Source organism: Moschus berezovskii, chromosome 3 (genome assembly GCF_049115385.1).
Source record: "Moschus berezovskii isolate FMDL1 chromosome 3, NW_MosBer_1.0, whole genome shotgun sequence".
NCBI classification, from domain to species: Eukaryota; Metazoa; Chordata; class Mammalia; order Artiodactyla; family Moschidae; genus Moschus; species Moschus berezovskii.
The window spans coordinates 18266307-18281328 of record NC_142462.1 but is presented as its reverse complement, the minus strand read 5'-3'; the positions used below and the strand labels follow the sequence as shown (position 1 = coordinate 18281328).

The following is a 15022-nucleotide window of genomic DNA, read 5'->3' as shown; positions in this document are numbered from 1 at the left end:
ATCTCATTCTCTGTCATCCCCTTCTCCTCCTGCCCCCAATCCCTCCCAGCATCAGAGTCTTTTCCAGTGAGTCAACTCGTCGCATGAGGTGGCCAAAGTATTGGAGTTTCAGCTTTAGCATCAGTCCTTCTAATGAACACCCAGGATTGATATCCTTTAGAATGGACTGGTTGGATCTCCTTGCAGTCCAAGGGATTCTCAAGAGTCTTCTCCAGCACCACAGTTCAAAAGCATCAATTCTTCGGCAATCAGCTTTCTTCACAGTCCAACTCTCACATCCATACATGACCACGGGAAAAACCATAGCCTTGACTAGACGAACCTTTGTTGGCAAAGTAATGTCTCTGCTTTTTAATATGCTATCTAGGTTGGTCATAACTTTCCTTCCAAGGAGTAAGCGTCTTTTAATTTCATGGCTGCAATCAGCATCTGCAGTGATTTTGGAGCCCAAGAAAATAAAGTCTGACACTGTTTCCACTGTTTCCCCATCATTAATAACGCCCAAAGCCTTCCCAGTGTTTACATTCAGTGAGTTTGCTCTTGTGTTGTTTAAGAAATGATCGCTATAGACTTTTCCACATTGAATAATGTTGCAGGGCTTCTCTCCTGTATGAAATCTTTGGTGAATATTAAGTATTAGGGGGGATTCTTATTGGTAGACATTGTATTTATAGAACTTTTGTTCATTATGAATTAACACATGTCAAGCCAACGTTAGGTTCCCACACTCAGTATACTCAAAGGGCTCCTCTCAAATGTGGATTCTCTGTACTACCATGCCATTTAATAGTTTCTTCCAACAAATATCCTGCATGAAAATTACACCTTAGTTTTTAAATCCATTTTCTCTGCCTGGACTCAGGTTTTAGTAAAATCATCTCCCTTCCTTTCATAGCTCCTCTTGATGCTCTAACTGGAAAATTACTCAGTCTTTCAAAGATGAAAATGCAACTGTGGGCAAAGCAGTATGTTGAGCCACTTGAGAGTGCAGTGCAGACCACCTGAAAGACATGGTGACAACTGAAAGAAAACTAAAGGAAGAGTACAATTAACCCAGAGATCAGTTGATTGATTTCATCTCTGTACAGTTTCTCTGAGATGGCAAGCATGCGTGAAGTCCAGAGTCACACACTTGAAGGCTTGGATTCCTGTGGTTGCACCATCAAGAACCCAGCAGCCACCTTGTCTTCCTCTGTATATATTCTACTAGCACGAAGTATGCAAACATCCAGGAAAAGATGGAAAAGACTCGAGGCTATGTTAGGAAGATGCTTGTCACCACCTTCTGGAGCTCAGAGCTTATTTTCTCTACCAGGAAAAAAAATCTCATGTTGGTTCAGTATTCCCCTCACTGCTAGTGAGGTTTGAGCTTATATTCATAGGAATGTGGGCCATTCAATTTCCTCTAAAGTGCCAATTTTTCTAATGAGTTTTGCCTGTCTTCTTTCGTCCTGATAATCTACAAAGACTCTTAGAATATTATAGCTATTAACTCCATGTCACCTATAATGAATATTTCCCCTCCTAAATATATCACTTATCTGTTGGCTTTGTATGGGAAGGGAGATGGGACGGGGGTTCAAGATGAAGAACACATGTACATCCAGGGCGGATTCATGTCAGTGTGTGGCAAAACCAATACAATATTGTAAAGTAATTAGCCTCCAATCAAAATTTAAAAAAAAAAGTTTAAAAGTTTGAATGAGTGAATTGGTCCATCTTTCTTTTATAATTTCTGATTTTTCAAATGGTTAAGCCCTCCTCCAGAAGCCCAGATGTAGATATACGTTTTCATCAAATATTTTTGCTTTTTTAATATTTTATTATTTAATTCATGTAGTTTACCTTTCTATATGATACAATGAAAATGAAGTTTTCCCAACTTAACATTCTTTCAGATAGATGCTCAGTTATGCCAGAACGATTTGTAAAGTACCCTGTTACTCCTAAATTAAGAGTATCTCACATGTCAAGTTATTAAATTTTCATGCACACTAACATCATTCTCTGGAACTTGTATTTTGTTTCACTAATCAACTGCTGTATGATTACAATTTGTTCTGATTATCAAGGATTTACATTACATTCAGATATTTGGAAAATCAAATTCTTTCACCTTCTTTTTCATACTTCTCTTAGGTCTGTATTTTTCCATGTAAAATTTAGTACTGTATTATGCTATCCCCTCTCCCAATGTAACTGATGACAGTTCTATTTGAATTGCATTAAATTTATATATTACTTTATCAGGTAGAAGATACCTATCAGATATAGGAGAGACTTTCCTATACTGAGTCTTCCCATCCAAAAACGCAGAATATCTATTTGCTTGGATCCTGTATCTTTAATCAAGATCTTCAGTCAGGTTCCTATATCTTTAATGGGCTTCCCTGGTGGCTCCACTGCTAAAGAATCCGCCTGCAATCCAGGAGACCTGGGTTCGATGCCTCATTTGGGAGGATCCCCTGGAGAATGGAACGATTACCCACTCCAGTATTTTGGCCAGGAGAATTCCATCGGGTCGCAAAGATTTGGGCACGACTGAGCAACTTTCACTTTCACTTTTGTAACTTTAATAACCCCAAACAAGCACCCAGCCTAAGCTCTCACTTATAGCAACTCTCCCTGGACTCCTCACATGTACCAGTGGTTTGCAGGAATACAAGAAAACATCAGACCTCATTCACACTTCCCTACTCCTAGTCACAAATCCAGCCAACTAAAGTAGATGGGTTTCAGCAGGGAAGGTAAGGGAGGAGTCTTTCAATATACTATGCACACAGAATTCATATAAACTGTTTTTGAAATAAAAAAAAATAAAACCCTCCATGAGAATGAAAACTTTCTCCAATCCTTAGGGGGATATACTATAAAACACTATACTATTAAAATGCCAGCATAACATTAACATTGCAGAGCTCATATACCTTTTTCTAGTTCCACTGGGAAAAGTTCCAGCTTTTCTACACGTTTTTCAAGTTCATACTCAGCCGAAGCAGCCACGGGGTCAACTTCATCATTCCTCCTGTCATAGTCTTCATTGGAGTATGTGCTGAAGACCTGCAATGAGATGTCAACAATAAGAGGAAAATCCAGAAAAGACAGTTTTCTTAATTTAAAAAATTCTGCTAAGTATCCAAAACTACATAAGTTAAAAACTTTGTAGGAAGAATTTCTTCTAAACAACTGCTTTGTCATCAAATCAATAGAGATGTTAGGAAAAGGAAAACTGAATCAGAATAAAAGTAACTCACTAATTTAAAAAATGTACCACTTTTAATAATTTGAGAGACAACAGTAGCCAACAGCTAATCATTATATGGTTATCAATGTTTATCATTTTTTACAGAATCAGGGTGTACCATATTAGCTGCAATGAAACTAAGGTAAAGCATCTTGAGCACGCTACTAGAGCAAACACCCACAGTGAATCCATTTCATGCTATGACCTGTGAAAGCGCTGGTGTAGTATGCTGGTACGAGAATTATATTTGAAATACAGAATCACTGAAACTGACTTGTATTCTATACTGTACCAGGCAGTACTGAGCTCTAATTTGGCATCTCTCATTTTACTTGCATGCAAACATAAATTAAATTCTCATTGAACATTTTAACGAAATCACTACCAAAATATTGCTTAAATAGAATACTGGCAGGTCTTTCTTCCTGACCTAAATCATTCAAAAAATCATTATATGTGGTCTTCAAATGTAGCCATAAGAAACTTTTTGTCCTTATTTCTGCTGAAATATTTGATTTATTTTAAAAGTAACTGGAAGTTGGTATACAATCCCTCACTTAATAACTGAAGAATATTTAAAAGAAAGAAATATATAATTCATTAAGCCAAATTAATTTGCATGATAAAAACTGACATTTTCAATTAAATTCAATAGATACGAAGTATTCAAACTGTGCCTGACAAAACTCTGTCATGTCCTCCAAAATTTAAAATCTCAGAGTGAGCAGTTTTTTTAAAAATATACATAAAAAGTGATAATAAACGTAGGAAGCATAACTGAAGGTCAGAGACAGAAGAAATCAAGTCTATTGTCTATAAAGCTGGCCCTGCTAGTCCAGATGTGATTTACATTCATATTACTGGAAAACTGGCAGCTCTTACATGCTATATATGGTAATCTATAAACCAGTAATACATACTGAATACATAGAAACAAATGTACTGTGGCTCCTAATTCTACATACTTCTCAGAATCATGTCATTGATAGTTTTTGTTCCTGACTTTCAACATGTTCATAGCCATATACCATTCACAGTCGGTCTCTACCACATTTCTCCACCACAATAAACATTTCTGCATCAAAAGGAACACTTCTAGACTATGGGGTTTGTATCTTTTAAATAAACCTTTTCATAAAATATGCTTCCTATGCCCCTTCCACAGAACCTTCTAGTGTTTTTCTTAAATTTTCAGGTTTATGACTTTCTCTTAGACAGCCTTTTTGATCTTTCACTTCCCTTATATGTTTTGGTAATCATTAATTCACACATATTCACGTGTCAAAATTTATACAGTACCAACTCTATGCCACACATTATGCTAGACACAGAAGAAGGCACAATCTCAAGAAGCTCACAGCTTAGTAGGGACACAGAAATAAAAATAAACTACCACCATATATGTGATAATTGATATAACAAAAGAATATATCAAGCAATTTTTTTATTGTTCAGAAAAAGGGAAGAATTTCATGGAAGAGGAACTGCCTAAAGAATAAACAAGGATTCATATATTCAAATGTAGAAGAGGTGAAATGCATATTTCCAATATAAGACACTAGAAAAAATCTGTATCTTTTAGAAAACATGGACAATTGAATGGATCACAATATAGAACACCTAGAGAAACAAGGAGATCCAACCAGTCCATCTTAAAGGAGATCAGTCCTGGGTGTTCATTGGAAGGACTGATGCTGAAGCTGAAACTGCAATACTTTGGCCACCTGATGTGAAGACCTGACACATTTGAAAACACCCTGATGCTGGGAAAGATTGAGGGAGGGAGTAGAAGGGGAAGACAGAGAATGAGATGGCTGGATGGCATCACCAACTCGATGGACATGGGTTTGAGTAAACTCTGGGAGCTGGTGATAGACAGGGAGGTCTGGCGTGCTGTGATTCATGGGGTCACAAAGAGTCGGACACGACTGAGTGACTGAACTGAACTGAACTGAGAGAAACAAACTTCAATAACACACACAAAAAAGTAATTGGATCTGGAACATACATGTCCTGGAAACTACTGGCAGTGATGACTAGAAATTATTGCATTAATGTCTGCCACTCTACTTCTGCTAATAGGTTCAATTATATGATTGCTAAACAAGGATTTAAATGATATTCATACTAAAACATAACTCAACTTTACTCCTGCATTTAATATGTGAATAAAAGAATGTATATGTATTTTTATATATGTATATATGTGTATGTGTGTGTGTACACAGTGGAAGTGAGAAATAGATTTAAGGAACTAGATCTGATAGAGAGTCTGATGAATTATGGACAGAGGTTCGTGACACTGTACAGGAGACAGGGACCAAGACCATCCCCATGGAAAAGAAATGCAGAAAAGCAAAATGGCTGTCTGAGGAGGCCTTACAAATAGTTGTGAAAAGAAGAGACGTGAAAAGCAAAGGAGAAAGGGAAAGATATTCCCATTTGAATGCAGAGTTCCAAAGAATAGCAAGGAGAGATAAGAAAGCCTTCCTCAGTGATCAATGCAAAGAAACAGAGTAAAATGACAGAATGGGAAAGACTACAGATCTCTTCAAGAAAATCAGAGATACCAAGGGAACAATGCATGCAAAGATGGGCTCAATAAAGGACAGAAATGGTATGGACCTAACAGAAGCAGAAGATATTAAGAAGAGGTGGCAAGAATACACAGAAGAACTATACAAAAAAGAACTTCACGACCCAGATAATCATGATGGTGTGATCACTCACCTAGAATCAGACATCCTGGAATGTGAAGTCTAGTGGGCCTTAGGAGCAAAACTACAAACAAAGATAGTGGAGGTGATGGAATTCCAGTTGAGCTATTTCAAATCCTAAAAGATGATGCTCTGAAAATGCTGCACTCAATATGAAAGCAAATTTGGAAAACTCAGCAGTGGCCACAGGACTGGAAAAGGTCAGTTTTCATTCCAATCCCAAAGAAGGGCAATGCCAAAGAATGTTCAAACTACCACACAATTGTACTCATCTCACATGCTAGTAAAATCATGCTCAAAATTCTCCAAGCCAGGCTTCAGTAATATGTGAACCGTGAACTTCCAGATGTTGAAGCTGGTTTTAGAAAAGGCAGAGGAACCAGAGATCAAATGGCCAACATCCACTGGATCATTGAAAAAGCAAGGGAGTTCCAAAAAAACATCTGTTTCTGCTTTATTGATTACACCAAAGCCTTTGACTGTGTGGATCACAATAATTTGTGTGGCAAATTCTTCAAGAGATGAAGACCTGCCTCTTGAGAAACCTGTATGCAGGTCAGGAAAAAGTTAGAACTGGACATGGAACAACAGACTGGTTCCAATTAGGAAAAGGAGTACGTCAAGGCTGTATTTGTCACCCTGCTTATATAACATATATTCAGTGTACATCATGAGGAACGCTGGGCTGGAGGAAGCACAAGCTGGAATCAAGACTGCCAGGAGAAATATGCAGATATGCAGATGACACCACCCTTATGGCAGAAAGTGAAGAAGAACTAAAGAGCCTCTTGATGAAAGTGAAAGAGGAGAGTGAAAAGGTTGATTTAAAGCTCAACATTCAGAAAACTAAGATCATGGCATCTGGTCCTACACTTCATAGCAAATAGATGAAGTAACAGTGGAAACAGTGTCAGACTTTATTTTGGGGGCTCCAAAAATCACTGCAGATGGTGACTGCAGTCATGAAATAAAAGACGCTTACTCCGTGAAAGGAAAGTTATGACTAACCTAGGCAGCATATTAAAAAGCAGAGACATTACTTTGCCAACAAAGGTCCATCCAGTCAAAGCTATGGTTTTTCCAGGTAGTCATACATGGATGTGAGAGTTGGACTGTAAAGAAAGCTGAGCGCCAAAGAATTGATGCTTTTGAACTGTGGTGTTGGAGAAGACTCTTGAGAATCCCTTGGACTGCAAGGAGATCCAACCAGTCCATCCTAAAGGAGATCAGTCCTGGGTGTTCATATGAAGGACTGATGCTGAAGCTGAAACTCCAATCCTTTGGCCACCTGATGTGAAGATCTGACTCATTTGAAAAGACCCTGATGCTGGAATGATTGAGGGCAGGAGGAAAAGGGGATGACAGAGGATGAGATGGTTGAAGGGCATCACCAACTCAATGGACACGAGTTTGAGTAAACTCCAGGAGTTGGTGATGGACAGGGAGGCCTGGCGTGCTGCAGTTCATGAGGTTGCAAAGAGTCAGACACGACTGAGCGACTGTACTGAACTGAACTGTGTGTGTATACACACACACCTGCTAGCAAATATTTTTCCCCAATAAGGCTGGTTTATAAAGTCAACTTAGGGATATCCCAAAATTAAATTGGAGAAGGCAATGGCAACCCACTCCAGTGTTCTTGCCTGGAGAATCCCAGGGACGGCAGAGCCTGGTGGCCTGCCGTCTATGGGGTTGCACAGAGTCGGACACGACTGAAGTGACTTAGCAGCAAAAATAAATAAACAAACAGAAAACTAACTATATAACTACAGATTGGAAAATAATATTTTAAATAATGTTTGAGGCATCTAGCAATCAGAGGATCATATCACCATTTCATTATGTAGAGAACAAATAATATAATATACTTTTCATCCTCAGCTTGTTCATTGTCTGGTAAATTATGGGGGCACATAAACAAACCCTTATAAAACATGAAAAAAAAAAAGGCCAGAACTCATTATTTGTAAATTAAGCTTTTGTTTACCTGGGGAATCCAAGAGGTTAAACATAAAAATTTAGAACTAACAAGAGTTCAGTTTTGTCTACATTCCCTCACTCATGTAAAAAAATCATTCTCTTAAACTTATGCAAGGCAAACTTGGGCTATTGCTACTATAAATGAAGAGGACAATTACAAGAAAAGCAAGTGTGTTTCTAGAAACGTAGTTCCCTAATTATTATATCTGTGATAATTTATCATACAACCTCAAATTTATTGTGAGACCTACAGACAGAAAATACTAATGTTGTTTTAAAGAAATTAAAAGTGTTGTCTTGACTTTGAAAAAAAAAAAAAGAGTTCAGTGAAAACAGAATTTGGAAACTGACCAAAAAATCTATAGTAATTTTAGAAAATATAATAAATAAGATCAGTAATTATAAAATACTCAAGAATTAGTGATTACAAATGTGCAAGGATATTCTTACCTTTAAACGTAACTGAAAAATTTAACAAGCCCTGAGTAAGTGTAATGCCATGCTATATTCTTGGATTAAAATCCTTAATACTGTAAAATCATCTATGATCCTAAATCATGTAAATATCTGTTTGCTCCAATTTAATTTATGAATACAGGGCAATCAAAATTGAAATTCCTCTAACATTATTCCTGGAAACTAGCAAGCTGCTTGCAAACAAAGAATAAGAATGGAAACAGACCTTATCAGATATCAGAAGATATAATAAAACCTCATATATTAAGGCAATATACTTTGTCCAAAGACAGATCTATTTTCATACTTTCTGTTTCACTCCTCTACTTTTTTATTCAAATGAGTTTGGGTGATCTATTCAAAAAATAGTAGGGAAAGAATGAGATATCCTCCTGAAAAAAAATTCCTGTTTCATATGATTAACAAAAGTAAAATTTACATTGGCTAAGAAAAAAAAATTATAAATTATTAAACTGCTAAAGTTCAAGCTACTGAACAATTACATTAATTTCTCATGATAGTAAGGTTATACTCAAAATCCTTTAAGTTAGGCTTCAGCAGCACATGTACCAAGAAATTCCAGTTGTAGAAGTTGGGTTTAGAAAAGGTAGAGGAACCGGGAAACAAACTGTCAACATTCGTTGGATGACAGAGTAAACAAAGGAATTCCAGGAAAACAATTATTTCTGCTTCACTGACTATGAGAAAGTCTTTGACTACGTGGATCATAACAAACCATGGAAAATCCTTAAAACAGATGGGAATATCAGACCACCTTACCTGTCTCCTGAGAAACTTGTATGCAGGGCAAGAAGCAACAGTTAGAACCTTACATGGAACAAATGACTGGTTCAAAATCAGGAAAGGAGTAAGACAAGGCTGTGTACTGTCACTCTATTTAACTTATAAGCAGAGTACATCATGAGAAATGCCAGGTTGGATGAGCCATAAGTTGAAATCAAGATTGCTGTGAGAAATATCTACAGCTTCAGATATGCAGGTGATACCATTCCCAATGGCAGAAAAGAGGAACTAAAGAGCCTCCAAATGAGGGTAAAAGAGGAGAGTGAAAAAGCTGGCTTAAAACTCAACATTAAAAAAACTAAGATCATAGCATTTGGTCCTATCATTTCACGGCAAGTAGATGGGGAAAAAGTGGAAACAGTGACAGATTTTCTTTTCTGAAGCTCCAAGATCATTGCGGATGGTGACTGCAACCATGAAATTAAAAGATGCGCATGCTCAAAATTCTCCAAGCCAGGCTTCAGCAATATGTGAACCGTGAACTCCCAGATGTTCAAGCAGGTTTTAGAAAAGGCAGAGGGACCAGAGATCAAATTGCCAACATCCGCTGGATCATGGAGAAAGCAAGAGAGTTCCAGAAAACCATCTATTTCTGCTTCATTGACTAGGCCAAAGCCTTTGACTGTGTGATCACAATAAACTGTGGAATATTCTGAAAGAGATGGGAATACCAGACCACCTGACCTGTCTCTTGAGAAACCTGTATGCAGGTCAGGAAGCAACAGTCAGAACTGGACATGGAACAACAGACTGGTTCCAAATAGGAAAAGGAGTACGTCAAGGTTGTATATTGTCACCTTGCTTATTTAACTTATATGCAGAGTACATCATGAGGAACGCTGGGCTGGAAGAAGCACAAGCTGGAATCAAGATTGCTGGGAGAAATATCAATAACCTCAGATATGCAGATGACACTACTCTTATGGCAGAAAGTGAAGAGGAACTCAAAAGCCTCCTGATGAAAGTGAAAGAGGAGAGTGAAAAGGTTGGCTTGAAACTCAACATTCAGAAAACAAAGATCATGGCATCTGGTCCCATCACTTCATGGGAAATAGATGGAAACAGTGGAAACAGTGTCAGACTTTATTTTTTTGGGCTCCAAAATCACTGCAGATGCTGATTGAAGCCATGAAATTAAAAGACGCTTACTCCTTGGAAGGAAAGTTATGACCAACCTTGATAGTATATTAAAAAGCAGAGACATTACTTTGCCAACAAAGGTCTGTCTAGTCAAGGCTACGGTTTTTCCCGCAGTCATGTATGGATGTGAGAGTTGGACTGTGAAGAAAGCTGATCGCCGAAGAATTGATGCTTTTGAACTGTGGTGTTGGAGAAGACTCTTGAGAGTCCCTTGGACTGCAAGGAGATCCAACCAGTCCATTCTAAAGGAGATCAATCCTGGGTGTTCATTGGAAGGACTGATGCTAAAGGTGAAACTCCTATACTTTGGCCACCTCATGCGACGAGTTGACTCACTGGAAAAGACTCTGATGCTAGGAAAGGTTGTGGGCGGGAGGAGACGGGGACGACCGAGAATGAGATGGCTGGATGGCATCACCGACTCTGTGGACATGAGTTTGAGTGAACTCCGGGAGTTGGTGATGGACAGGGAGGCCTGGCGTGGTGTGATTCATGGGGTCGTGGAGAGTCGGACGCGACTGAGCGACTGAACTGAACTGAACTGAACTGCTTCTTGGAAGGAAAACTATGAAAAACCTAGACAGTATTAAAAAGCAAAAACATCACTATGCTGACAAATGTATCATCTTAGTCAAAGCCATTGTTTTTCCAGTAGTCATGTATGGATGTGAATGTTGGACCATAAGAAGCCTGAGCACTGAAGAACTGACGCTTTTGAATTGTAGTGTTGGAGAAGACTCTTGAGGGTCCCTTGGACTGCAAGGAGATCAAATCAAATCAAATTCTTTGGAAGGACTGATGCTGAAGCTAAGGTTGCAATACTTTGGCCACCTGATGTGAACAGCCAACTCATTGGAAAAGACCGTAATGCTGGGAAAGATCGAAGACAGTAATAAAGCATCACTGACTCAATGAACATGAAGTTGAGCAAACCCCAGAGACAGTGGAGGACACAGAAGCCTGGCATGCTGCAGTCCATGGGGCTGCAAAGAGTTGGACACAACTGAGTGTGAACAACAAGAAACTGCTAAAAGAAAATATGCAACAATGTTTTTAACACACAAGAGAGACTCTTCCCCAAAAGCCACTGATCCTAAAAGCCTAAAGAAAATAAACTATTTGATTAAAAATTTATGCTAAAAACTTCTAGGTAATAATATACACCATAATGAAATTATAAAACAAGTCAAATATTAGGAGAATATATTGCCAAATATCACGATGAAATATGAACATTTGTAATATAAAAAATGTTTTAACAACTTAAAAACTACACCTATAAGTAGGGGGAAGGAAACTGATAATTCAACAAAGAAACACTACTGTTCAATAAATGATGTAAAGATGCTCAATTTCATTAAAAGTTTTCTTCTTAAAAATTAATTTAAGAAGGAAATGCAATATATTCACCTATAGGATGACTTTTTTAAAAAGCCTGAAACATCTAGTGTTTGTGAGGATATAGGAAAACTACTCTTGAAAAAGCAGGAAAAAAGTCAAAATTTGAAATTAGCTATCAAGATTGTAAATGTAAATGCCTTTGATACAATAATGCTACATGTAAGTATTTACAGAGCTATTTACAAGTATGCACAGATATCTGTGCAAGGAAGTTCATTAAAGAACCATATATAATTCCCCAAGATGGAAAATTATATAAATGTTCAAAGATAGAGAAAATGTCTTACTATGTTATAGTATTTACAAAGATGTAATTCCACACAATGATAAGAAAGATCTACCTCTGCAGACATGAAAGGTTCTGAAATTACTTAGCCAAAGGCTCATATATTACTTCACCAGAAAGGCACATGGCAGATATATTTACATCTGTATCCATATGGATCTACTCCTCTACCTCTATATATACACATATAGTGAGTGAAAGTCACTCAGTCGTGCCTGACTCTTTGCGACCCCATGGACTATAATACAGTCCACAGAATTTTCTAGGCCAGAATACTGGAGTGGGTAGCCTTTCCCTTCTCCAGGTGCTCTTCCCAACCCAGGGATTGAACCCAGGTCTCCTACATTGCAGGTGGATTCCTTATCAGCTGAGCCACCAGGGAAGCCCAAGAACACTGGAGTGGGTAGCCTATCCCTTATCCAGCGAACTTCCCCACCCAGGAATTGGACCGGAGTATCCTGCACTGCAGGCAGATTCTTTACCAGCTGAGCTACCAGGGAAGCCCATATATATAGGTTTAAATATATTCTCAATTGGTATGACCCTAACTCTAATCTAAATTAAGGATCTCCTAAATTTCCTAGCCATGTAGCTCTTGCCAATGTAAAACCACTCTAAGCCTCAGTTTCATTATTTACAAAATGGCTATAATAATAATAATACCTATCATATAAAGTTGCTGTGAAAATGAAATAAGACAATCTAAATAATTATGCTAGGTTCAACATAAGGGGAGGGAAAGCTTTCCCAGGGTAATCAGAGATAGTAATATTTCCCCAGATACCTACACTCATCTCATACTCTTATTTACAAATAACTTTTGAATGCTTCATCCACTATGATGCTTAATGCCCTTGGAACAAAAATCTACTAGATTAATTTGGTATTACAATGTTTACTGGCCTGCCAAAACCCCTACCTGTGTCCAGAGCAATATAATATCATTACACAATGGCTTGTTCTTTGCCAGGCTTTGTTTTGCCTTGACCAGGAAGACGAAAGGAAAACTGACCTAGGTAAGACTTTCCCTTCCATCAATATGGTCATGGCTCATTCAGTATTCTTACAATAGTTCTATCACTTTTATTTATACTACCATAACTGCTCTACAAATATATATGAATAGTTAATTATGCAAATAATAATCAAAACCCCATCATGATACTGCTGCGATGCAAAAATGCAAAAAACTAAAGGCCAACAGCATCCTGTGTCCTAACATTCTGCACCATTCAAGAGATATATATTTAGTTCAGTCACCTTTACATTGCTTCTGTGTTATTTCACTGAGAAAAGCAAAAGGACGTTTAAATTTAAGATTTCTTGTTTCAGCGCCAAGAAGCAATATTCTGTTCCTTGATCAAAGGAAACAAAACAAGACCTTATTCCTTGCTTTGCAACAGAGGCAGGCTTTTAGGGATAACAAGTTTACAAATACAGTTAGCAACGACATTTCTGACCCTGCAACCCAAGGTTATGAAAAATAAATAAAGTTAAAATTAGCTTATAAGATTTCAACTAGAACCATTCTTTTTCACATTTCCAGTAATTGGAGCTCCAACCCTTTTTCAAAACAACAGCAACATTTTTTCAACAATAAGGGAAAAAACCTGATTTCCTTTACTTCCTTACAACACATTTTCTTTAATCAATGCAGGTCAAAATGAATCCAGGATTTTCTGCAAATACTGACTGGAAGGAATCTCCCACAAGGCTTCCACAGGTTTCACTTCTGCCTGTCATCTGTGTTCTGCTTCATCTCCTGACATATCAAAGATGGAAAATGTTCCAGGTTCTAGCAAGCTATATTTCAGATGATGGCTTGGCATAGCATGCTCATGGAGATTAGCCAAGCATTCACATGCTTCCACAAACAGGCCCCACGTATCACAAGCTTCCTTGGCAGAACTCTAACTCACCTTCACATGATTTTAGTGGCTCTGCTTAAGAGACTCTATAAATTGAAACTAAGACAGTCCACCTCAAAGTTTTTAAAAACAAATTCGGTGATAAACTATCCTCAGAAAGGAGGATCCTGACAGCCTTAGAACAATGTACACAGAACTTCAGCTTCGTTTCCTTCCCACACTGATTTAAAATGTTAAGAATTATAGTTTCTAGATTGCCTAGTGTGTGCCAGGGAGTATATTAGGTTCTCAGTGCAAACTGACATAAGCCAAACTGGAGTTTAAAATCATCAGGCATTTGGGGGTAAGCACTGGCAGTCTCCAAAGATTCTAAATAGGTGAGAGCTTTCTGATGAATATAAACACATTGACGAGCAGGAGGATGAAAAAACAGACCTGCAGCTCTATCTTGCATGCCCAGTACAGTCTCAGATTTCTGTCCTTCAGTTACTCTGACAAGTAACCTGCATGGAGGCATGCTTAAAGGAACTGTGACAATATTCTACAGTAGGATGTCTCTAACCTAACTGGATCTGTCAACAAAATCCTACATTTTAGAAAAAAGGACCAAATGAATAAGAGAGACGCTACTACAAAAGCTTAGCTTGCTTGAATCAAAATCCATTAACATAAAATATTTCTAAAACCAATCCATGTATTTTCAACATCACTCATTTAACCAATTATCTGTAACATTCCTAACATTAATAAACCTTCCTATGCAGATTTAAAGTATGCATCTCTAGAGTGTAGCCTTCTAGTTAGGTTCTTTCAAATACTAATCCTTGAGTGAAGATCCATGCGTGTTGTACCTGGAGTGCTAACTAAAGACTCCTGAAAGAAAGCTATACCCATAAATACGTTGATGTGCATGCTGTAATAACTGAAAGCAAATTACAGACAATACAAAGCTTTACAGAAGTAGTTTTTAACTCCTGTACCAACTGATCCAGTAAATAAGGCAGAAAAAAGGAGAGGAGAAATTTGAAACTCAGAGAATACACATGGCACATATGAGGATAACTAATAAAGACAAAGTCTGTAAGGACAAAGGTGTATTTCACTAGTTGCAAGCCTAGCGGTTTCA

General features: G+C 37.8%; 1 protein-coding gene across 9 annotated transcripts in view; it reads right to left on the bottom strand.

Moving 5' to 3' along the window:
• PPP1R9A (protein phosphatase 1 regulatory subunit 9A) overlaps positions 1 to 15022 on the bottom strand; it is a 351250-nt gene that overhangs the window by 158719 nt on the left and 177509 nt on the right. For all 9 annotated transcript variants that reach the window (XM_055420445.2, XM_055420444.2, XM_055420449.2 and 6 more), the window contains exon 3: positions 2928 to 3060. In XM_055420445.2, the coding sequence (XP_055276420.1) occupies positions 2928 to 3060 (133 nt within the window). The remainder of the gene's footprint in view (positions 1 to 2927; positions 3061 to 15022) is intronic.